At 48.9% G+C, this 25,575-nt stretch overlaps 1 protein-coding gene across 1 annotated transcript in view; it reads left to right on the top strand.

Moving 5' to 3' along the window:
- LOC145537847 (G-protein coupled receptor 143-like) overlaps window positions 1-25,575 on the top strand; it is a 29,833-nt gene that overhangs the window by 1,860 nt on the left and 2,398 nt on the right. The window contains exons 2-8 of the mRNA XM_081568795.1: window positions 1,914-2,023; window positions 3,309-3,403; window positions 6,395-6,487; window positions 10,129-10,238; window positions 12,614-12,722; window positions 14,398-14,515; window positions 15,598-15,841. Of these exons, the coding sequence (XP_081424921.1) occupies window positions 1,914-2,023; window positions 3,309-3,403; window positions 6,395-6,487; window positions 10,129-10,238; window positions 12,614-12,722; window positions 14,398-14,515; window positions 15,598-15,841 (879 nt within the window). The remainder of the gene's footprint in view (window positions 1-1,913; window positions 2,024-3,308; window positions 3,404-6,394; window positions 6,488-10,128; window positions 10,239-12,613; window positions 12,723-14,397; window positions 14,516-15,597; window positions 15,842-25,575) is intronic.

Below are 25,575 nucleotides of genomic sequence, written 5' to 3'. Positions count from 1 at the left end.
CTGGTGGTCCAGTGACTCAGCCTCTGTGCTCCCAATGCAGGAGACCCGGATTCGATTCCTGGTCAGGGAACAAGATCTCTCATTGCCGCAACTAAGACCTGGCCCAGCCAAGTAAATAAATACTTTTAGGAACATCTACAGAACAACAGTATTTCTGACATGTAAGCATTCCGTGAAATGTGAATGTCAGCGTCCGTAAGTGGAGTCTGATGGGGATACAGCCGCGCCCTGCACTTGAGCACTGTTGGGGCAACATCTTCCGCCCACCCCGTTCCCCCAGGACAGCAGAAGTGAGTGTTGACTGGAGAAAGTGTGGGCCACAGAGCCTAAAATATTTTCTCTCTGATCCATTACAGAAACTTTGCTGACCCCTGCTTTCAACCCTAGCATGGTACATTTTATAAACTCTAAGCTCAATTGTCTGACCTTTTAAACTTTTTATTTTGGACTTTATTACATATATGCAGAGGTAGAGAGGCTATATAATGAACCCTCTGTTCTCATCACCTAGCCTCCTCTTTACTTCATCCCTGTACCCCACTCTCCACTGAAATAATCTGAGGCAGATCCCAGAATTTATATCGTTTCATCCACACAAATCTCAGTAGGTAACCGTAGAAGAATTCAACATATATATATAATTATATACATAATTATAATATATAACACATGTCTATTGTAACATACTGTATACTACGTGTGTGTGTGTTAGCCATTCATTCATGTCTGACTCTTTGCAGCCCCATGGACTGTAGCCCGCCAGGCTCCTCTGTCCATGGGATTCTCCAGGCAGGAATTCTGGTGTGGGGGAACATTTCTTTCTCCAGGAGATCTTCCCGACCCAGGGATCAAACCCAGGTCTCCCGCATTGCAGGCAGATTCTTTACTGTCTGAACCACCAAGGAAGCCATATACTGTACAGTATGTTACAATATTATTATATATTGCAATATATAATATATTTAATATGTTATATTAGTGAAGTGAAATCGCTCAGTTGTGTCCGACTCTTTGCAACCCCATGGACAGTAGCCTACCAGGCTTCTCTGTCCATGGGATTTCCCAGGCAAGAGTACTGGAGTGGGTTTCCCATTTCCTTCTCCAGGGGATCTTCCCGACCCAGGGATCGAACCCAGGTCTCTTGCATCGCAGGCAGACGCTTTACCCTCTGAGCCATCAGGGAAGCTCAATATTGGCCATGTTGGAATCATCTGCGCTTGAAGGGGAGGCATTGATGCTATTTGAGTGCCTTCCACCTCCGTGTCCTGAGGGTGTAAGGGACACGGACCATGACTACTGAGCCCAGGCGATGAAACTACTGGAGCCCAGGTGCCCTGGAGCTGGTTCTCCGCAAAAAGGGAAGCCACCGAGACGAGAAGCCCAAGAGTAGTAGCCCCTGCTCCCTGCACCTAGAGAAAGCCTGTTAGCAGTGACAAAGACCAATCAATAAAATAAATCAATACATCTTTTTCTAAAAAAATTGAGAAAGAATGTGCTTTTTTTCAGTCGTTTTTTTTTTTTTTTTTTACATGAGGACTAGTTAAGCCAGACACTAAAAATATAGCCAAGAAACACACACAGTTATTCACACCGTAGCTTCTCAGAGGTAAATAAACGAACAAGCAAAACGAGGGACATGACGGTGGCTGATGACGGCGGAAGTGGAAATCAAAGTGCCTGGGATTGCTCTGCAACCGCAATCCTTATTTTCTGAGTCTTGTTTTTTTTCTCTGTCTCTCTGCACCCACCCACATGTGTATTTTTCCTCTCTCCCTTCCTATCTTCTGTCCATCCATCCTGTCATCTGTCCATGCATCCATTTGTCCATTCATCCTTTTTACAGTCACCAGGTCCCCTTTAGATCTGAGTCAGGAGCAGATACAAAGAAAGCGTATCACCTGGTTGTCCCTTAGGTATCATGGTTCGGTCTGCAGTGTGGTTAGGGTTTCCGAGTTTCGTGGACGACATCTCCGCCGTGAACAGGGCACACGTGTGGCCAGCGGTCTTCTGTGTGGGGAGTGCGGTAAGTGTTCCCTCTGTTACACTGAGTCCTCACAATGTGTTCCTGACCCTCCCACCAACCCAGTGCAGTTTTCAGAAAAGCTCAGAGACCCCCACCCTTACCCCACTGACTAGGAACACTGTGGCGGGGGGTACTGTTTGTGATTTAATAAACCCTCCAGGGGTCTCTGGAAATTCCCAGGTGGCTCACTGGTGAAGAAACCGCCTGCTAATGCAGGAGATGCAGGTTCGATCCCTGGGTCGGGAAGATCCCCTGGAGGAGGAAAACGGCAACCCACTCCAGTATTCTTGCCTGCAGAATCCCATGGACAGAGGAGCCTGGAGGGCTACAGTCCATGGGGTCACAAAGAGTCAGACACGACTAAGAAACTACAGAATAACCAGCAGCCTCTGAGCCACACTCCAGTTTGAGAACCACTGTGCTAGTATTTTCCGTCCCCGATCCTTAAACACACGTTCAATACTTACCTGAGATTTGTGTGTCTGTGTGTGTTTTAGTCGCTAAGTCGTGTTCGACTCTTGTGACTCCATGGACTGTAGCCTGCCAGGCTTCTCTGTCCATGGGATTTTGCAGGCAAGAATAGCCACAGTCAAAACAAGCTGGCTGGGAAAAAAAAAAGGAAGGAAAAGAAAAAAAATTATTGATTTATTGGATGTACGTACTTACCAAAATTGTATTTAAGTACATCTATTTGTGGGCTTCCCAGGTGATGCTAGTGGTAAAAGAACCCGCCTGCCAATGCAGGAGACATAAGAGACGTGGGTTCAATTCCTGGGTTGGGAAGATCCCCTGGAGGAGGGCATGGCAACCCACTCCAGTATTTTTTGCCTGGAGGATCCCCATGGACAGAGGAGCCTGGCGGGCTACAGTCCACGGGGTCGCAAAGAGTTGGACACCGTTGAAGGGACTTAGGACTGCAGCACGTCCCTGCCTTGCTTCTCCTGGGAAGGTCCTTCCTGCACACCCTCTTTTTGTCCTCAGCAGAAGGGCGTCTGGTTCAAAGGCCTTTCATCTCTGAGCCCTTCGTCTCTTTGCCTACACGTGTGAGCACCAGGCGGGGCTCTCTGGCCCAGTCCAGCTGAGCAGACGGGGGAACCAAGGCACTCGCCTGCACCCAGGCCACATCCCAGCCTGGGCTTCCAAGGGTGGCCACGTGTCTGCAGAGGGCTTTCCTGGGACACCTGATGACGTCATGGGTGGGGGCGGGGCCGGGATGACATCAGGGCAGGGCAGGGCCACCTGCAGCCCGCCCTCAGGGGCTGGGATGCCCCTCTTGTGATTACAGCTCTGGATCCAGCTGCTGTACAGCGCCTGTTTCTGGTGGTGGTTCTGCTACGCGGTGGACGCCTACCTGGTGATCCGGAGGTCGGCCGGACAGAGGTATTCAGTGCGAGCGGCTGGGTTCTTCTGCCCTAGCTCGTTGCCCGAGGGGAAGGTTGGAGAGGCCACGAGTACTCATTTCTGAAGGGTAGACATGGAAAGTGAAAGAGGAGAGCGAAAAAGTTGGCTTAAAGCTCAACATTCAGAAAACTGAGATCATGGCATCTGGTCCCATCACTTGATGGCAGATAGATGGGGAAACAGTGGAAACAGTGGCTGACTTTATTTTTGGGGGGGCTCCAAAATCACTGCAGATGGTGACTGCAGCCATGAAATTAAAAGATGCTTACTTCTCGGGAGAAAAGTTATGACCAACCAGGAGCATATTAAAAAGCAGAGACGTTACTTTGCCAACAAAGGTCCATCTAGTCAAGGCTATGGTTTTTCCAGTGGCCATGAATGGATGTGAGAGTTGGACCATAAAGAAAGCTGAGCACCAAAGAATTGATGCTTTTGAACTGTGGTGTTGGAGAAGACTCTTGAGAGTCACTTGGACTGCAAGGTGATCCAACCAGTCCATCCTAAAGGAAATCAGTCAGTCCTGAATATTCATTGGAAGGACTGATGTTGAAGCTGAAACTCCAATCTTTTGGCCACCTGATGTGAACTGACTCATTTGAAAAGACCCTGATGCTGGGAAAGATTGAAGATGGGAGGAGAAGGGGACGACAGAGGATGAGATGGTTGGATGGCATCACCGACTCGATGGACATGAGTTTGAGCAATCTCCGGGAGTTGGTGATGGACAGGGAGGCCTGGCGTGCTGCAGTCCATGGGATCACAGAGTTGGACACGACTGAGCAACTGAACTGAAATGAACCCAAGACACAGTCCATCAGAACCTCCCAGCGGGCACTCCACCAAGAAACATCTAATGCCAGGTCATTTTTATAAAAGGCGGAAGGCACAATCAAAACAGCACAGTATTCTTGCGGGACACCTGAAACATTGTAAGTCAACTATATTTTGGTAAACTAGATATATTAAGAAAAAAAATAGCAAAGTATTCTCCAGGTGAGCCCCCCCGCCCAAAATTGAGGATTTTAAAACCGTGGAAACAAGTAATTCAGTAAATTGCATATTTGGAACTGGACAGATACTCAAAAGGGTTGGCATGAATATAAAAATTCTGATGGTATCGAAAGGTATAGGAAAAAGTTCAAAGAAGTGTGTATGGGTGTGTTATGTAAGTACTGCTGCTGCTGCTGCTAAGTCGCTTCAGTCGTGTCTGACTCTGTGCGACCCCATAGACGGCAGCCCACCAGGCTCCCCCGTCCCTGGGATTCTCCAGGCAAGAACACTGGAGTGGGTTGCCATTTCCTTCTCCAATGCATGAAAGTGAAAGTGAAGTCGCTCAGTTGTGTCCGACTCTTAGCGACCCCCTGGACTGCAGCCCACCAGGCTCCTCCATCCATGGGATTTTCCAGGCAAGAGTTCTGGAGTGGGGTGCCATTGCCTTCTCCATGCTAAGTACAGAGCCCAAGAATTCTGGAGCTGGAGAGGGGGCTGTCTAGGAGGAATCACACAGTGGTTAGTAGCTTGGCCCCAGTGGGTTCAAGTTCCTGCCCCCTCACTCACTAGCTGAGTGACTCCTGGCAAGTTTCTCAACCTCTCTGGATCATCTGCAAGGCTTGCTGCCTCTGCTCCTTCGGGGGGACAGGGTGGGGTGTGTGGGTGTACAGAGATGAAGGATGGGGATGGTTAAGGATGTAATGGGGGTGGTAAGAGTGTGAACTCTGCAGGGAATGATCAGGGGTCTGGCGGACAGAGAGATAGAAAGTCTCTCAGCTCTCCTGGAATGTCAGATGGCTACCCATTTCTCCAAGACCTTCTTTGTGGTTTGGTCTGAGCATTAAGACTCTTGCATGTTAGGTACCAAGGTGACTTCAGGAAGGACAGAGGCTGGGAACCCCTGGCTACTGGGGGAGCTAGGCCCCTAGGAGGAATTATGAGGTACCCATCCCTCCCTCCTATCAATCTTGAAAGCTTTCAGTTCAGTCACTCACTTGTGTCCGACTCTTTGCAACCCCACGGACTGCAGCATGCCAGGCCTCCCTGTCCATCACTAACCCCCGGAATTTTACTCAAACTCATGTCCAACCATCCCATCCTCTGTCGTCCCCTTCTCCTCCAGGCTTCAATCTTTCCCAGCATCAGGGTCTCTTCCAGTGAGTCAGTTCTTCACATCAGGTGGCCAAAGGATTTGAGTTTCAGCTTCAGCATCAGTCCTTCCATTCAGGACTGACTAATATCCTTTAGGATGGACTGGTTGGATCTCCTTGCAGTCCAAGTGACTCTCAAGAGTCTTCTCCAACACCACAGTTCGAAAGCATCAATTCTTCCGTGCTCAGCTTTCTTTATGGTCCAACTCTCACATCCATACGTGACTACTGGAAACACCATAGCTTTGACTAGGAAAGCGTTAAGTTAAGGGAAACAAACGAGACTCAGCAGGCCACATTGTTTACGCTTCCACTTGGAAGAAAAGTCCAGAATAGGTGAATCCATAGAGACAGACAGTAGGTGAGTGGTTGTTAGGAGCTGGAGGTGCAGGCGTGATGGGGAGGGACCCCCGAATGGGTCTGGGTGTCCTTTTAGGGGGATGAACATGTTTCAAAACTGGCTTGAGGTGGGGCTTGCACAGCACTGCAGATGTCCTAAATGCCACCGAGTCATTCACTTTAGAATGGTGAGTTTGACGTTACCTGAGTTTCACTACTCAGCCGCTAATGGGTGAAGAAGCCATAGGCAACGCATGCACAAGTGGGCATGGCTGTGTGCCAATAAAACTTGATTGACAAACGCGGGTGGAGGGCCGGATCTGTACTGAGGGCCGCGTTTAAAGATATAAACAAAGGAAGCAACCTCAGAGGCACAATCAAGGGGCTGTTTGCTGAGTCTGCCCTGCATGTGTTTTCCCGCTGCTCGCGGAGTGCGGGGCTGGGCAGGTGCTGGACCTGAGGTTCTGGACCTGTATTCTCCCTCCCCCAGCACCATCCTCCTGTACCACCTGATGGCCTGGGGCCTGGCCGCCCTGCTGAGCGTGGAGGGAGCCCTCATGCTCTACTATCCTTCCATGACCAGGTAAGCCAGGGCTCCCCCCGATGCCCGACCCCCGTGGGGTGTCCTCCTGCAGGACATGCCTGGGTGCTGACCCCGCATGGGTGGGTGGGCCGTGGTCCAGGATCCGTGCAGCCGTGAGCACGTGCCTGGCTCCTTGAGTCAGCCAGGGTCCTCCGCTCCTGCCTGTCACCTACGTGCTGGGTACGTGTTGGGTCGGTGCTGCGCCCAGTGTGGATACAGAGCTTGAGGTGGGGCTAGCACGGCACCGTGGATGTCCTAAATGCCACTGAGTCGTTCACTTTAGAACGATGAGTTTGATGTTACGTGACTTTCACTACTCGGTGCTAATGGCCATAGACAATACATACACAGGTGGGCATGGCTGTGTGCCAATAAATCTTTATTGACAGAAGCAGGCAGAGGGCCAGATCTGTACTGAGGGCCGTGTTTAAACAGACAAAAAAACAACCTCAGAAGCACAATCAGCTAGGGGTGCATCTCTCCTCCCTACAGGCCTGTGATGGGCATGGCTTCCACCTACCCACTCTTGATTTATTTTTAATCCTTCAAACCAGCTTCCTCTGGGCACGCAGGTGAGTTGAACATCCCAGGGCTGAGTTCCAGATGTCTGGGAGATGCAAAGGGTTGCTTTAGAAGAGCTCATTTTCTGCTATCTGCACTTTTTTTTCATGTCTCCATCCTGTGCTCTTTTGAACACATGCTGGGAGGTGTGGCCTCTGAAACTGTCTCAGACGTTTTTTTAAGAGTCTGAATCCCTACACTTTACCATTTGTAAAACCTCAAGGTCCCTCTAAGGATATATACTCCAAGGTTTAATGGAAAACTGAAAATCAGAGGTTGGACACTGTCTCTTTGTGATTTTAAGGTGTTGTAGACCCAGGGAGGGGCTTCTTGTCTAGCTCAGCTGGTAAAGAGTCTGCAACGCAGGAGATTCCAGTTCAATTCCTGGGACGGGAAGTTTCCCCGGAGAAGGGATAGGCTACACACTCCAGTATTCTTGGACATTCCTGGTGGCTCAGACAGTAAAGAATCTGCCTGCAATGCGGGAGACCTGGGTTCGATCCCTGTGTTGGGAAGATCCCCTGGAGGAGGGCACGGCAACCCGCTCCAGTATTCTTGCCTGGAGAATCCCATGGACAGAGGAGCCTGGCAGGCTACAGTCCATGGGGTCCCAAAGAGTTGGACCCGACTGAGTGACTAAACACAGCAGAGCACAGACTCAGGGATCAGTACAGCATGGCCTTCAGTACAGATCCAGCCCTCCGCCTGCTTTTGTAAATAAAGTTTTATTGGCACACAGCCATACCCATTTGTACATGTATTGTCTATTGCTGCTTTACCCATTAGAGTTGAGATTTGACAGAAGCTGTGAGGGTTCTGAAGCCTAAAATATTTCCTATCTGTTCCTTTAGAGAAAAAGTTTGCTGACCTGTGGTGTAGTAGGCCGTTTCTCCCCATCTTTCTCAATTTCTTGTAGCTGCTCAGTCAAATGTCTCCACGGTCCTATTGCCTTGTCAACTGTGAGTACTTCCAGGCCTCTGTGTAGACCCCTCAAAATAACCTGTTCTCTCCAGGAACCTTAAAAGGACAAATACAGAGTAAGCAGCTGTTACAGAGGGATGCAGTTAATCGGAAAGAGAAATTTTATCCCTTACCTCCACCCGTGAGATCCTGGGGCTGTTTCATGTGAGCCGAGGTGCTCTGAGATTAACACAAGGCCTCCCCCTGAAGCATTTTAATTCTCCATCATCTCATCTTCCAACATCTGCATCCTCTATCACCCCCACCCTCCAACATCTCCACCCTCAATCATCCCCACCATCCATCATCTCCAACATGCATCACCTCCAACCTCCATCATCTGCAACTTCCACCATCCCATCTTCTCTAACCTCCGTCATCTCATCCTCTATCATCTCATCATCTCATCCTCCATCATCTCTACTCTCCATCATGTCCACCTTACATCATCTCATCTTTCATCATCTCCACCATCCATCATCCCATCTTCCATCATCTCCACCATCCATCATCCGTCTTCCATAATCTCCACCATCCATCATCCCATCCTTCATCATCTCCACCCTCCATCATTTTCATCTTCCATCATCTCCATTCTCCAACAGAACCATCCTCCACTATCTCCATCCTCCATCATCTCCAGCCACCATCATCTCATCTGCCTCATGTCCACCCTCTATGATGTTAACCCTCCCCCCTCTGCACCCTCCATCAGTCTGCCCTCCACCATCCCATCATCTCCACTCTCCATCATCCCATCATGTCTACCTCCATCTTCTCCTCCTCCATCATCACCACATTCCATCATCTTCACTCTCCATCATCCCATCATGCGCACCCTCCATCATCTCATACTCCATCATCACCACCCACCAACATCTCCAGCCACCATCGTCTTAGCCTCCGTGATGTCCACTCTCCATCATATCTACTCTCCATCCTGTCCACCCTCCATCATGTCTTCCTTCCATCACCTCCTCCCTCCATCATCCCATCATCTACATCCTCCATCGTTTGCATTCTCAGAGCCTGAGACCCAGAGCCCCCGGCACTGTGCAGGCTCCCACCCTCACTCATTTGTCCCTCAAAGCTCAGTCCGGGATTCACATCTCATCTTTTGCTCCTCCTGTGCCCCTTTCTCCCCTCAAGCCCTTGTAGACCATGGGTTAGCGTTCACAGCTGAAGGAGAAAGCTTCTTTTAAAAAAGAACGTGCCATCTTCACATGCTATTGCCATCCTTAGGGCAACAAAAGGTGGCACTGCCTTTTTCATGCCTGGTTTCATGCATTTTCCTGCCACTTTCATCTCTGGTGTGAGCACTCCATACTGACGAAAGCGCTGGCATCTTTATCATCTCCCCTTCCCCGGCCACCAGGGCTGCTGCCTCCTCTGGTCTTCCACCCCATGTGGGGTCGGACCTGAGCAACTTCTTCTTTGGATTCCCTCTGCCCCTTTGCCACTTTCTCCACGTTATGCATTGGTTCAGTGACACTCCCGGCCTTGGTAACCTACCTATGTGTAGCACGCCACCATATCCTGTTGCTGACGGATGAGTCTCCCAACCTGTCAGTAGACATCCCTGTCTTTCTTTCTGAAAAGAACCACCGCAATGATTACGGGTCACCTTGAGAACAAGTGTCCTGGGAAATAGGAAGCTCGGGTGTTTTCAGCGGATCGAGGAAAGAGCTTGGATCTTACTGGTGACGTCAGCCAGGCCTAGCTCGTAGTAAAGTGCTGATGACCTTACTAGTTTATTGAGTGCCTTTGTCTTGCTTGAATGTGTGTGTTTTCTTTGAAGGGGTCCCAGGGGGATTGTGGTGGGGGTCCACCATTGCAGAGTCTTTTCCTGTCTTTACTTTTTCCGGCAGGGACCTTGAAAAGCGGCCCGCTTTCTGAGACAGACAGAACTGTGATTGATCCTCCTTCCTCTTCTGTGATTTACTTGCTTGTCCACAGACATGATGAGATGTGAGTCAGGTTTCCTTCCGGCCTCCAGAGGCGATCTGTGCACTTCCCTCTGCGCTCTAGGTCCTCCTATCTCAGCTTTCAGATAAGGCGGCGGGTTATTTCAGGCAAAGCCTCATTGTTGAGGAATGTCTGGGTTTCTCTCCCCTCCCCAGGTGCGAGAGGGGTCTGGAGCACGCCATCCCCCACTACATCACCACCTACTTGCCGCTGCTACTGGTCCTCGTGGGCAACCCCATCCTGTTCCGAAAGACGGTGATCGCAGGTAAAGGGCAGGCAAGTTTCCCCGGGGATGAGGCCACGGGGACGGCCCTGGCTCTTGGGCCTCAGTCATCATCTAGGACCCCTGACCTCATCTGTCACCCTGCAGAGACGGGCGGAATGAAGCTGGGGAGAGTGAGTGGGTTTACATCAGTGACAGGAAGCGAGCGTACTAGATGAAGTCTTTGCCAGCATCCGTTAGCGCAAAGCCCGGGAACCCGTGGACTTTTTCCCTTCTACCTAGACTCATCCTGGGTCTGTCCCTGGCGTGCCCCCAAAGACCCAGTGTCCTTGAAAACTGGCAGAGGGGGAGACAGGAAGAGGAGAGGAAAGGAAAGGAAAGCCGTGGGTGAGCGGCGGAGATGGACCGGGCTGTCCCCCGGGGGGACCCGGCTCCTCCTGTGTTGTCTGGGCCCGTGCCTTCTCCCAGCTGGGCAGGAAACAGGAAGAGGCCCGCAGGAGTGAGTCAGAGGCACCAGAAAGATCTGGGCGAGGTTAGTCAGCAGAACACTAGGAGGGGGCCTGCATTCCAGCCCTCTACCCCATCCTCAGGGAGACGCGCCCTGGGGCAAGTCTCCAGCCCCCTCGTGCCCTGTGGGTCCCTCACGGGCAGAATGAGAGTAAAGAAACACACCTCCGCAGCAAGGTCGCTGGAGGCTCGACTGTGGATTGCAGAACTTTTTACACAAGCGACATGCTCTGCTACTTAGGGAGAGCGCATCACCAAGGATCTTGGGGTCTCTATCTGCGTTGAAAACCAGTGTGTGTATACCTGAAACTGATACAACATTGGAAATCAACTCTCCTGCAATAAAAATGTAAAAACACACAACCCCCATAGCGTATTAGAAAGAAAGTGAAGTCGCTCAGCCGTGTCCGACTCTTTCCGACCCCACGGATGGTAGCCTACCAGGCTTCTCCGTCCATGGGATTTTTCCAGGCAAGAGTACTGGAGTGGGTTGCCATTTCCTTCTCCAGGGAATCTTCCCGACCCAGGGATTGAACCCGGGTCTCCCACATTTTAGGCAGATGCTTTCAACATCTGAGCCAAATACTGCTTTTTTAAAAACGTTGCATTTAATCATAGTGATTAAAAAATAGTGATTCATTTACATAAAATAAGTGAAAACAATGTGTAGAAAAAAAACACTGGAAGGAAATACACTAAGATGCTAACAGTAGTTGTCTCTAGGGGGACCATGGGTTATTAATTTTGTTTCTAAACTTTTTTTTTTATATTTTCCAAGGTGTCTAAAGGAGGGATGGAAAAATCTTTCAACATTTTAACATAGCAAGTATGGGACTCCCCTGGTGGTCCAGGGATTAGGGCTAGGAGCTTTCACTGCAGGGGGGCCTGGGTTTAATCCCTGGTTGGGGAACTAACATCCCACATGCAGAGTCTCGGCCAAAGAAAGAAAGAAATCAAGGATAAATTATTATTTTTATTTTTTTTGGCTGCACCTTTCAGCATGGGGCATCGTAGTTCCCTGACCAGAGATCGAACCTTCGGCCCCTGTGTTGGACGCATGGAGTTTTATAACCACTGAACCACCAGAGAAGTCTCCTAGTAAATTATTTTTAAAAATAATTTATACATATATTTTATTATATTTATAAAAATTATTTTTATTATAGAAATAAAAAGTATAAACTATTAAAAATACACTTCCTGAACTAATTAATAAAATCCAGATAAAATTGGGGGTGTAGTTAACAGCACTGTACCAGTGTTGCTTTCTTCACGCTGACCAGCGTGAGTGTGGTTGTGGAAGACGTTAACATTGGGGGCAGCTGGGTGTACTTATATGGGCCCTCTACTATCTCTGTATATCTTATATAAATCTAAACGATTTCAAAAGTTAAACTGAAAGTCACTCAGTCATGTCCGACTCTTTGTGACCCCACAGACTATAAAGTCCATGGGATTTTCCAGACCAGAATACTGGAGTGGGTTGCCATTCCCTTCTCCAGGGGATCTTCCCAACCCCAGGGATCGAACCCAGGTCTCCCACATTGCAGGCGGATTCTTTACCAGCTGAGCCACCAGGGAAGCCCAAGAATCCTGGTGTGGGTAGCCTCTCCCTTCTCCAGAGGATCTTCCCGACTCAGGAATCGAACCCAGGTTTCCTGCATTGCAGGCGGATTCTTTTCCAGCTGAGCCACCAGGGAAGCCACAAAGACTTCAAAGTAAACCTTTAAAAGCTATGTATTCCCCCAAGTGTCTGAGAAGCACTGCCCCCACCCACCCCATGCAGTGGTGAGAGAGGCATGGCTGGTATCCTGCTTCCTCCTCTCCAGGGTGACTCGCAGGCTCCCGTCCACTTTGCTGCCCTCTGTAAATCGTGAATATCGCACAACGTTCCCCTCTGCTCTCCACAGTGGCCTCCTTACTGAAAGGAAGACAAGGCGTTTACACGGACAACGAGAGACGCATGGGAGCCGTGATCAAGACCCGATTCTTGAAAATAATGCTGGTTTTCATCGTTTGGTAACGTGTTTCTTTTTCTTTAAACCGTCCCTGGGAAGTGAAATGCAAACTGCTCGTCAGGTGCCTTCCCAAGTGTGACCTCAGTTCCAGAGGCAGAGTCTTGGGAGAGGAAACCTTTTCAGGCTTGTGCAGGTGGCCCTGGAGCCAGTGCTGTCCAGACAGGAAGGCCAGTCTACAGCCCTGACCTTCTGGAAAGATATTCACATCCGCTCAAATTATACAGAAGCCCTAAGAACGGAAAGTTCTCGTTTTAAGGTGGACACATCCCAACCACTTGCCTCCGGAGTACTGTCCCATTGCCGGGGTTAACATTGAAATGAAATGCTTCATCATGCCTTCTAAATCCATCTTTTATTTTTGCATCCATCTTTGTATTCTTTTTTAATTATTTTTTTCCCCTGCAATGTAGGGCATGTGGGATCTCACTTCCCCGGCCAGGGATTGAACCTTCGTCCCTTGCCCTGGAAGTACCAAGTCCTGACTGCTGTATGGCCAGGGAAGTCGCTGTAGGATTCCTGTATCTGATGAGACACAGGGGCGACGGCCTGTGTCTCTGTGATGACTCACAGCTCAGGGCAACAAGGACAGAAATCATGACTCCCTGGGTGGTCCAGTGGTTAGGACTCTAAGCTCCCACTGCAGGGGGCATGAATTCCATCCCTGGTTCGGGAAACTAAGATCCCGAAAGCTGTGTGGCACGGCCAAAAAAAACAACTAAAAATAAAAAAAAACCAAGAAGGGTAGAGAGCAATCTTCATCTCCTCAGTGGGCCCCCCATCCCCCAAAGACAGCCAGCCCCAGCATTTCAGGTGGGTGTGCTCTGTGCAAATAGACCTGTGACAAGTGCCCAATCAGAAAGCTCTTTGCTGCAGCCACAGAGTGCTTCGCAAGACAGGGCACACGTTGGTGGTTAATAATTCATCTGATGGGAGGAGGCTGGTTTGGACATTCTCCTGGGAGAGCCATGAGTTACCTCCCTCTCAAAATACCCCGAGCCCGCCATTTCCAACTTCACCGACCTGCTGACACCAATGTCAGAAATTTCCGACATAAAATATCAAGGTTCGTTTTGGTCTCCATCAAGACGTCAGGTTGCTTGTCAAAGGAGGAATGACTTCTGGGCTATTTGACATGTGCTAGAACCCTCCACCCGATGTGGTATTGATTGTGACCATCAGAAGGGTCTCTTGGTCTCTGCTTTTGGCTGACAGGGGCGGGGGGCATCTCTGACGTCAGTTCTCAGGGTGTTGGTTCCTCCTGCAGCTACTTGGTCACCCCTCCCAGACTTCTAGGTCTTGGGAGACATGTTCCCTGGGGCTTCTCATGTGGCTCAGTGGATAAAAAAAAATCTGCCTGCAATGCCAGAGATGTAGGTTCGATCTCTGAGTTGGGAAGATCCCCTGGAGGAGGCAATGGCAACCCACTCCAGTATTCTTGCCTGGGAAATCCCACGGACAGAGGAGCCTGGCGGGCTACAGTCCATGGGGGTCACAAAGAGTTGGACACAACAGAGTGACTCAGCACTCATGCATGCAGATGTGTTCCCTGACCTCCGGCACTGAAAACAAATGATATTGTGAAGCAATTATCCTCCCATTAAAAATAAGCAAAAATTTTGAAAAAACGAATGATATCGCATGTTCTCTTTACCTGTGGCCCATTTTCTTTCTCACAGCTGGTTCTCAAATGTCATCAATGAAAGCCTTTTGTTCTATCTTGAATTGCAACCAGATATCAATGGCAGCTCTTTGAAACAGGTCAGAAACGCAGCCAAGACCACGTGGTTCATGATGGTAGGTCAATCTTGATTTTAAATGTACTTCCTAAAGAAGAAGGAGAAAAAAAAAAAACCCAGACAGGATAAAAACCACTGAGAAGTATGGTCTATGTGTTATTTAAATATGCAGTGAGTTGAAGAGGTTGCGGGGGCCCCCACATCTGGCTGTGGTCCATGAGCTAGCTTGTCCATCCAGTGTTGGTATCATTATTACAGGGATATGACTCTGGTCAGTCAGTTTGGTAAGTGTCTCAAACCTTTCAGGCCGACTAAAAATATCTGGGTATTTATCTGGAAGAAATGTTTCAGACTGAAAAAGCCACAGAGTTGGAGATAGTCCTTGGAGCACAGTCTACAAATACAAAGCATTCTAGACAACCCACGTTTTTTTTTTAAAAAAAGGGAATGGTTAAGTAAATCGCTGTCTTTGATCTTGATGGAACGGTATGCAGATGTTGAAAATGACAATGTAAAGTAGGACAATTATGACATCTTGTACAAAGTGAAAAATGCAGAATATATAGATTATACTCATTTCAACGACCTAATCACACACGTAGGCAACAATATTGCCTAGAAACACACCACCATAATAAGGTGGAAAGATCACGGATACATTGTCCTCCACATTTCCAGTACATTGTGTCTCCACTACAAAATCTCCATACAGGAGCAGTTAGTGGAGAGGTGCCTGGGTTTCCCTGGTGGCTCAGCAGTAAAGAATCTGCCTGCCAATGAAGGAGACCCCAGTTCGATCCCTGGGTCGGGAAGATCCCCTGGAGGAAGGCATGGCAACCCCACTCAAGTATTCTTGCCTGGAGAATCCCACGGGCAGAGGAGCCTGGCGGGGCTGCAGTGCATGGACTTGCAAAGAGTTGGACACCACATCGCTGGGGTGATGCCTGGGGCTTTCCTCTCACCCACCCTGGTCTCCTGTGTCCCCCACACACTTCTGAAGGCCAGTCTCTCTCTTGCCCCAAACCAGCCAACAGGGCGCGCCCCAGTTGAGGCCAGCCTGGCAGGCCGGAGCGACCCCCGTGAGCCCCAAGGCCCGCCAGCGCCCTGACTTACATGCCGTCTCTTTCTCCTCCCTCCCAGGGGATGCTGAATCCAGCCCAAGGTTTCCTCTTGTCCCTGGCCTTCTACGGCTGGACGGGCTGCCGCCTGACTCTTCCAGGTCCCAGCAAGGAGATCCAGTGGGACTCGATGACCACCTCAGCCGTCGAGGGGGCTCCCCCGTCCCCCGGGGGCCCCCACGAGCCCGGGGAAGGCCCCGCTCCCAAGAAGCAGCTGCCGGGCGGCGTGCACACTTCCGACGAGGCCTTGAGCCTGCTGTCTGAAGGTAAGAGACTCTGGGCAAGAGGCAGGCCCCAGGATCCCCAGGAACTCCTTTGTAAACAACCAGGAGGGTCTCTGCCCTGTTTTCTGGAACCAGCTTTAGGGCATGAATGGAAAGGGACCAGCTTAATCTTGCAGCTCATCACTCACCTCTCCTTGTAATGTGAGCGCGGTGCCTTTCCTCCAGCACATGGAGCACCCCGTGCCTGCGTGCCACGTGGCTTCAGTCCTGTCGAAGTCTCTGCGACCCCACGGACTGTTGCCCCACCAGGCTCCTCTGTCCGTGGGGACTCTCCAGGCGAGAATACTGGAGCGGCTTGCCGTGCCCTCCTCCAGGGGATCTTCCCCACCCAGGGACTGAGCATCGTAGCTTTGTGTTAACGATCACTAGCTCTGCCTTGGGATGCGTGACATTCTGGGTCTGAGATAAACCGTCACTTCTTGCCCGCGGTGACGTGTTCGGTAAGACAATGAACAGCAGGCAGCCTGACCTCTGGAGATTTTATGTGCAGCTTGGTTTGTCCAGTTCATTCGGGGGCATTTAAGATGAGATGCAGGTCACCTATCGCTGGCTCTTCTGCTCTGTCCCCGTCAAGACTCTTGCACTGTGGTCCTCAAATCGGTCCTCTTTTTAAACTCTTGTTCATCTCATTTGGACTCCCCTGGTGGCTCAGATGGTAAAGTGTCTGCCTACAATCCCGGAGACCCTGGGTGGGTCGGTCCCTGGGTGGGGAATATCCCCTGGAGAAGGAAATGGCAACCCACTCCAGTATTCTTGCCTGGAGAATCCATCCCATGGATGGAGGAGTCTGGTGGGCTACAGTCCATGAGGGTCGCAAAAAGTCGGACATGACTGAGCGACTTCCCTTTCACTTTTCATGTAATTTGGGGTTCTGTACATTAACCCCACTGATACGGAGGACGAAAGTATCAGTTTAAGGCCCAAATAATGTTTCTTTAACATTTATCAGTTACTAAACCTACTACATATATTTAATATTTATATATTCATGTATATCTATTTATATGTATTGATTATAAAATACTCATTACATATACCTTTTTGTAAACTTACTGTAACCCTGTAATTGATTGTTTGCTCTATATTCTAAATACACGGTTACAAAAAGCTCATTTATATTCTAATCAAGATGGGTAATGAGAGAGAGAGTAACAATCAGACTATGACCTATATTCCTAATTGAATCTCAATGACCGTCACGGCTATGACAACTGATTCATTTTACCCTCCCTCGCCTATGCAGATTTTATTCCCTTGAAAGATCCTTCTGGAATAGATGTTTTGCTGTTAGTGTTGAGTAGCAAGACCGAAAATCCTTTACAAGAAAACACACGTTTGCAGCACCTCCTCTGGGGGCCAGGAGGCTTGATTCCCACAAAGGCTGCTTGGGGATGAGGCCACCCCACCCCTTCCTTCTGTCCCCACCAGGGCCTTGAAGCTCTCTCTCTTGCCACTTCACTACACTGGGGCCAGTTGAAAGGACTTTTAACCAGAATACACCACCGTGCATCCCATGGACCATCTTGCATTCATAGCTCATGCTTGAACACCACACCTGGAAAGGGCCAATAGTTGTTTAATAATGATGTTAAATTATACATTTGATGGCAAATTAGTCCTAAAAGGCTTCAGTTCAGTTCAGTTCAGTTGCTCAGTCATGTCCGACTCTTTGCTACCCCATGGACTGCAGCACGCCAGGCCTCCCTGTCCATCACTAACTCCCGGAGCTTGCTCAAACTCATCGAGTCGGTCATGCCATCCAACCATCTCATCCTCTGTCGTCCCCTTCTCCTCCTGCCTTCAATCTTTCCCAGCATCAGGGTCTTTTCCAATGAGTTATCTCTTCACGTTAGGTGGCCAAAGTATTGGAGTTTCAGCTTCAGCATCAGTACTTCCAATGAACGTTTGGGACTGATTTCCTTTAGGATGGACTGGTTTGATCTCCTTGTGGTCCAAGGGACTCTCAAGAGTCTTCTCCAACACCACAGCTCAAAAGCATCAATTCTTTGGCACTCAGCTTTCTTTATGGTCCAAACTCTCCCATCCATACATGACTACTGTAAAAACCATAGCTTTGACTACATGCATATTCGCCAGTAAAGTAATGTCTTTGCTTTTGAATATACTGTCTGTGTTGGTCATAGCTTTTCTTCCAAGGAGCAATTGTCTTTTAATTTCATGGCTGCAGTCACCATCTGCAGTGATTTTGGAGCCCAAGAGAATAAAGGCTCTCACTGTTTCCATTGTTTCCCCATCTATTTGCCATGAGGTGATGGAACCGGATGCCATAATCTTTGTTTGTTGAATGTTGAGTTTTAAGCCAGCTTTTTCACTCTCTTGTTTCACGTTCATCAAGAGGCTCTTTAGTTCTTTGCTTTCTGCCATGAGGGTGGTGTCATCTGCATAACTGAAGTTATTGATATTTCTCCCGGCAAGCTTCATTCCAGCTTGTGCTTCATTCAGTCCAGCGTTTCACATAACGTATGTATTTTGCATGAAGTTAAACAAGCAAGGTGACAATATACAGCCCTGATGTACTCCTTTCCCAATTTGGAACCAGTCCATTGTTCCATTTCCGGTTCTAACTGTTGCTTCTTGACCTGCACACAGATTTCTCAGGAGGCAGGTCAGGTGGTCTGGTATTCCCATCTCTTTAAGAATTTTCCAGAGTTTGTTGTGATTCACACAAAGGCTTTAGCATAGTCAATGAAGCAGAAGTAGATGTTCTTCTGGAATTGTCTTGCCTTTTCTATGATCCAACAGATATTGGCAATTTGATCTGTGGTTCCTCTGCCTTTTCTAAACCCAGCTTGAACATCTGGAAGTTCTCAGTTCACGTGCCATTGAAGCCTAGCTTGGAGAATTTTGAACATTACTTTAAAGCCCTAAGAGTAACTAATTGTAAGATTTAAAGAACTCTTAGACATGAGGCTTAAAGATTTAAGGAATTCTTAGTAACATACAAGTTAGGGTACTATGTCAGATATATCTCAAAAGAGCTGGGGAGAAAAAAAGGGTTGAGATTTTCTTACGCATTTTTTAAACTGAGACTTTATAATGAGTAAGCACTTTCTTTAAATTGTAGCAACATTTGTCAAGGTTATTAGAGGCAAGGTGACTTACGAGCTAAGTATAAGGAATATTAAGAGCCGTGACAGTAACCTCCAGGAAGGGCTCATGGCAAATGGACACAGGACTCTTCATCTGGTCCTCCTCCACGTGAGCTGAGGACTAGCCCTTCTTGCAAATCTCCTTCAGTATTTCTTGACTTCTAATAGGGTAATAATGACAGTGATTCTCATAAGATTACATAGACTGTGTGGTATGTGCTTACATAGTGCTGAGACAAAGAGGGCATTCAATAAATGCTAAATCTAGTAAGAATGCATAAGTAATACTGTGATGTGCTGAATGCTTCAGTTGTGTCTGACTCTGTGCGACCCTACGGACTGTAGCCCCCCAGGCTCCTCCGTCCATGGGATTCTCCAGGCAAGAACACGGGAGTGGGTTGCCGTGCCCTCCTCCAGGGGATCTTCCCGACTCAGGGATCAAATCCACGTCTCTTACGTCTATCTGCATTGGCAGGTGGGTTCTTTACCACTAGGGCCAACTGGGAAGCCCAATGACATATTCATAAATTGAGTGGGAAGATGAAGCAAATGTTGGGGAGGAAGAGAATTAAATGGCCATGAAACGAACTTCCCTGATGGGCCAGGAGTTAAGACTCAGCGCTGCCCCTGAAGGAGGCAAGGGTTGAATCCTTGATCTGGAACCAAGCTTCCCCCATGCCACATGGTGTGGCCAAAAAAAAAAGTCTTGAAAATTTCCAATCTTCATTTAAAATATCAAGGCAGAGCAATCTGGGCTAAAGATGTGGGTTCACTTCAGTTCAGTCGCTCAGTCGTGTCCGACTCTTTGCAACCCCACAGACTGCAGCACGCCAGGCTTCCCTGTCCATCACCAACTCCCGGAGTTTACTCAAACTCGTGTCCATCGAGTCGGTGATGCCATCCAACCATCTCATCCTCTGTCGTCCCCTTCTCCTCCTGCCCTCAATCTTTCCCAGCATCAGGGTCTTTTCAAATGAGTCAGCTCTTTGCATCAGGTGGCCAAAGTATTGGAGTTTCAGCTTCAGCATCAGTCCTTCCAATGAATATTCAGGACTGATCTCCTTTAGGATGGACTGGTTGGATCCCCTTGCAGTCCAAGGGACTCTTAAGGGTCTTCTCCAACACCACAGTTAAAGATGTGGGTACAAGTCAGCAAACAGAATGACTCCCACACATGAGACCTCCGTATCTATACCACAGGCTGTGGTATAGATACGGAGGTCTCATGTATCTATATCACAGGCTGTACACTGAGGCCAGAACCCTCAGGAACTGCAGGCCTTTTTGAATAAAGTGGTAATCGTGGAAATGAGATAAGGCTGCCTTAATCTCAGGCATGTTTCCTGTCTCCTTTCCAGCCACTTTGCTTTCATAAAACAGAAAATGCTGTTGTGTGTCAGAGAAAAGCCCAGAGATACAGACTCCAAGCCCTAAGTATGGTTAGGCCTTTCCCCGTCTGCACTGTCAGGACAAAGCGTGGCCTGTTTATCATATCCTTAAGCCTCTATCTGCTACTTCAGGATTCACTTCCAGGCCGACAGGCTTCCATTGAGCCTCCATCATAAAGCATCTAATGCGGTGTCTGGCCCTTATTCACCACTTAACGGAAAAGTCAACTGAATTTGAACAAATATTCATTGAGCGCTTGCAACACAGTCAACACCATTTTAGCTGAGGCGGGGGCTGGGGTGTGAGCGTCTCTGAGAAGTATCATGTGGGGAACTTAGGAATAAAGACTTACAAATAAATAAAGGCTGACCTTGCATGTCGTTTGGCGGTGGGAGAGGCAGGTCGGGGAAGAGAGCTGTCGACGGGTGTTTAGAGATTCTGCATTTTTATCTTGCGGCCAGCAAAAGGCCAGTTAAGCTTTTTGAGCGGACACATAACGCTTACATTTGCTCGTAGGACTAACCTAGTGACTGGAAAATTCCATGGATGGAGGAGCCTGGTGAGCCACAGTCCACGGAGTCGCAGAGTCGGACGTGACTGAGCGACTTCACTTTCACGACTGTGGCAACGGTTCACAATGAGAGGATCTGTGTATAATTCCTTAGGACAGCTTGAGTTCAAAATAGGAAGAGCATCTCTGTAAAGAATCGGGATTTCCTGATTCTCGCTTTTCCATACGTCCCCCTTCTCTACGCAATCCCCCGTTTCCCACAAAGATCTGTTTCCCCATAATTCCCTACTTCTCTCCAACCCCGCGTCTTTTCTGCAACTCCACACTCCTCCCGCAGTTTTCCTTCTTTCCCATAATCCTTGCCTTGCCCACAACTCTCCATTTGCCCACAGCTTTCTGTTTCCTTCCAGAATCCCTCTTTCGAATAATTTCACTTCCCCACGGCTCTGTGTTATCTGCGGTCAGTCTCATATCACCATTTTCTTCTTCCAGGGTTCTGTTCCCAACCACATTTCATTTTTTCTGCCATTTTACTCTTCTATGATTTTCTGTTCTCATTTTTTTTTCTTCTTTTCCACAATTGCCTATTCATCCCACAATTATTCATTCTTAATGCAAAAATCTCCCAGGCCTCCCCCAGCCCTCTTTTTCATGATGATCAGTCTGTCCCACAACACGCTTTCCCCATAATGACACAGAGCAAGACTGGATGGTCCTTGCCCACCCCCCGCCATTCCATCATGTTCTCTGCCTGCCTTTTGCCTGTCGAGAAGTTTAGTCAAAGAATAAGTTTAATCAGAGAGGCAAGAAGTGCTGAAACAAAGGAAAACGGTCAAAGGAGACCAAATAATAATAATGTAGTCATTAAGTGTAGTGAGACTTCCACTGTAGCTCAAACGGTAAAGAATCTGCCTGCGAGGCAGGAGACCAGAGTTCGATCCCTGGGTTGGGAAGATCCCCTGGAGAAGGGAATGGCAACCCACTCCAGTATTCTTGCCTGGAAAAGTCCATGGACAGAGAGGAGCCTGGTGGGCTACAGTCCATGGGGTTGCAGAGTTGGACATGACTGAGCTACTAACACACACACACACAAGGACCTTTAGTTCTTTCTGAAGGGCTATAGATAATATTCTGAGCCACCTCCTGTGAGCTGTCCTATAGATACCAAAACACACCAGTTGGAAGCGTTAACTACACGATGACCTGACTGTACCCAGGACTTGAGCTGCCAACAGTTCCGAGAACTGACCGCAAAGACGGGAACGAGTGCACGCGAGAACTAAAGATTATCTGTACCTAAAACAACCATGATGACGCTAGCCAGACAGCTGATGACCAATCTGAAGATGACTATCAGAGATGACTGTCCTGTTTCTGCATGTTTCCCCAACCCCCCCCAGCTTTGGCTATGAAAGCTCTCACCCCTTGCCTGTCGGGGGGGGGGGGGTTGGCCTTTGTACAGATGTCCGCCACCCTTCCCCTGCAGTGGCTGGCATCTGAAATAAAGCAGATTTTTCCTTTCCACCAACCTGGCCCGCTTACTGGCTTTTGAGAGGCGAGCACCCAGACCCTTGCATGCATACCTTTTGGTAACAGTACGTTTTCTGTTCTGAATTCCGTATCTCTCCCCCAAGTTCCGGTCCTTTCCCACGGCACCCTCTCTCACGACTGTCTCTCCCATCTCTCTGTATCCTCCGACACAGTTCCGTGGCTCCCAAACTTCATTTTTGTCTCCCGAATGCCACGCCTTCTCGCGGTTCTCTTTCCCCCAGCATCCCTGGTCTCCCTCTTGCAGTTTTCCCTTCTTCTGCAGTTCTGTTAGTCTCACAATACCTTGACGTTCCCTCCACTCTGTTTCCTCTTAACTTTGTTCTCCCCACACACGGTTCTTCCATTTTGCACAATTCTTCCCTTGATCTTCAGAGCTCCCTGTTCTCTCCCACGGTTCCCCATTACCTTCCACATATTTCTATTCTGTCTCATACGTCTTGTTGTCTCTGATTCTTTCCTGCCACCCACTTGCCATCCACATAAAACCATGTGGCTCCATGGGTTGCCAATGCCAGGGGAGTGTGGGAGTTAACACAGCCCAGGGCCTCCAATCTGTCAGGCTGGCTAAACCTTGAAGGCGATTCGACAGCTTGAAGGGGACTCAGGGCTAGGTGTCACATGCTTTCTATGGCTTATGCTTCGTACCTCCTGGTTGGAGTGGCCAATCTAGGGCTTTGAGGTGTCAAGGGATGCTAGAGACACCGCCGAGGGCCCAAGAGACAACATGCCACCCCTAATGGCAGGTCTGCACAGAGCCAGGAAGCTCCCAAGAGCCTGCCTGGACTTGCAAGGCTCACTGCTGGAAGTTGCTAGGAAGGGGGCCTGGCCCTTGGGCACTGTGAGGTCACCAGCAGCTGCACTTCCTGCAAAGACACTCAGATGTTCACACACACCAATGTAGAGTGAGTACACACCCGCCACGGCCTTGTTGGATTTGCTAAGACCAGACAAGAAACCCGTGGAAAGGCAGACATGCTGGAAAGCATTCGGTGCACACAGCAGACCAGCTCAGCCTAGGCCGGGCTAGGCTTGAGGGGGCAGGGGTCATCTGCAATGGTGCTGGCATCTGAGACTCACAGACTGGTTGTGGCAAGAAGGGGTCTCCTTTGTGGAGCCCGAGGGGACAGCGAAGGATGCAAGAACTTTGGGAAAAAAAAAACAAACCACAGGGTGTAGAGCATGCCCCAAAGTGTCAGGTCACGAGGGTGGGTGCTGAGCTGAGACCTCGATCATGAGCCACTGTGTGACCCTCCAGGCCATGGTCTTTTTGCAAGAACTACAGAAACTGCACACAAGTTCCCACGAGCTCAGGATGTGAGCGTCAACAGTGTGGGGTGATCCTGTGAGAAATCAAAGCCTTTGTGAAGCGTCTCCAGCAGGAATGCGGTTCTGGAACTGGAAGTTGTCTTCCCAGCCGCTGCCTGGTCTCCAAGCTGTTTCAAATCCTAAAAGATGATGCTGTGAAAGTGCTGCACTCAATATGCCAGCAAATTTGGAAGATTCAGCAGTGGCCACGGGACTGGAAAAGGTCAGTTTTTGTTCCAATCCCAAAGAAAGGCAATGCCAAAGAATGCTCAAACTACCGCACAATTGCACTCATCTCACACGCTAGTAAAGAAATGCTCTAAATTCTCCAAGCCAGGCTTCAACAATACGTGAATCGTGAACTTCCAGATGTTCAAGCTGGATTTAGAAAAGGCAGAGGAACCAGAGATCAAACTGCCAACATCTGCTGGATCATTGAAAAAGCAAGCGAGTTCCAGAAAAACATCTGTTTCTGCTTTATTGACTACACCAAAGCCTTTGACTGTCTGAATCATAACAAACTGTGGAAAATTTTTAAAGAGATGGGAATACCAGACCACCTGACCTGCCTCCTGAGAAATCTGTATGCAGGTGAGGAAGCAACAGAACTGGACACGAAACAACAGACTGGTTCCAAATCAGGAAAGGAGTACGTCAAGGCTGTATATTGTCACCCTGCTTATTTAACTTATATGCAGAGTACATCATGAGAAACGCTGGGCTGGAGGAAGCACAAGCTGGAATCAAGATTGCCAGGAGAAATATCAGTAACCTCAGATATGCGGATGACACCACCCTTATGGCAGAAAGTGAAGAAGAACAAAAGAGCCTCTTGATGAAAGTGAAAGAGGAGAGTGAAAAAGTTGGCTTAAAGCTCAACGTTCAGAAAACTAAGATCATGACATCCAGTCCCATCACTTCGTGGCCAATAGATGGGGAAACAGTGGCTGACTTTATTTTTGGGGGCTCCAAAATCACTACAGATGGTGACTGCAGCCATGAAATTAAAAGACGCTTTCTCCTTAGAAGAAAAGCTATGACCAACCTTGACAGCATATTTAAAAGCAGAGACATTACTTTGCCAACAAAGGTCCATCTAGTCAAAGCTATGGTTTTTCCAGTAGTCACGTATGGATATGAGAGTTGGACCATAAAGAAAGCTGAGTGCCGAAGAATGGATGCTTTTGAACTGTGGTGTTGGAAAAGACTCTTGAGAGTCCCTTGGACTGCAAGGAGATCCAACCAGTCCATCCTAAAGGAGATCAGTCCCGGGTGTTCATTGGAGGGACTGATGTTGAAGCTGAAACTCCAATCCTTTGCCCACATGATGCGAACAACTGACTCCTTGGAAAAGACCCTGATGCTTGGAAAGACTGAAGGCGGGAGGAAAAGGGGACGACAGAGGATGAAATGGTTGGATGGCATCACTGATTCGATGGACATGCCTTTGAGCAAGCTGCAGGAGTTGGTGATGGAAAGGGTGGCCTGGCATGCTGCAGTTCTTGGGGTCAAAAAGAGTCGGACACGACTGAGCGACTGAACTGAACTGATTGCCTGGTCTCCAGGAGGAGTGGGTTCTCCACTCCAAATGGCTGCTCCCACCATCTTGACGGGCAATCCAGACTCTCCTGAGATGTGGTTGCAGCGTCCATGGCCGTTGATGTGAGCCCTTCCCCCCATCTTCTAAATTCCTCTGCTCTCTGGGGGTGACCTACTCAGACCTAGATTCCCCCCCAGACGCATCTTCATCCTGCCCTAGGACGACCCTCCCAGAGCCTTTCCCCACGCAGGCCACGGTGGGGTTTCATGAGGTGGTCGTGGGGATGCTACAGACTCACACTTGCTTTTTC

This window comes from Giraffa tippelskirchi, chromosome Y, assembly GCF_054371585.1.
Source record: "Giraffa tippelskirchi isolate mGirTip1 chromosome Y, T2T-mGirTip1v1.2.pri, whole genome shotgun sequence".
Classification (NCBI taxonomy): Eukaryota; Metazoa; Chordata; class Mammalia; order Artiodactyla; family Giraffidae; genus Giraffa; species Giraffa tippelskirchi.
This window is presented reverse-complemented; position numbering and strand designations above follow the sequence as displayed.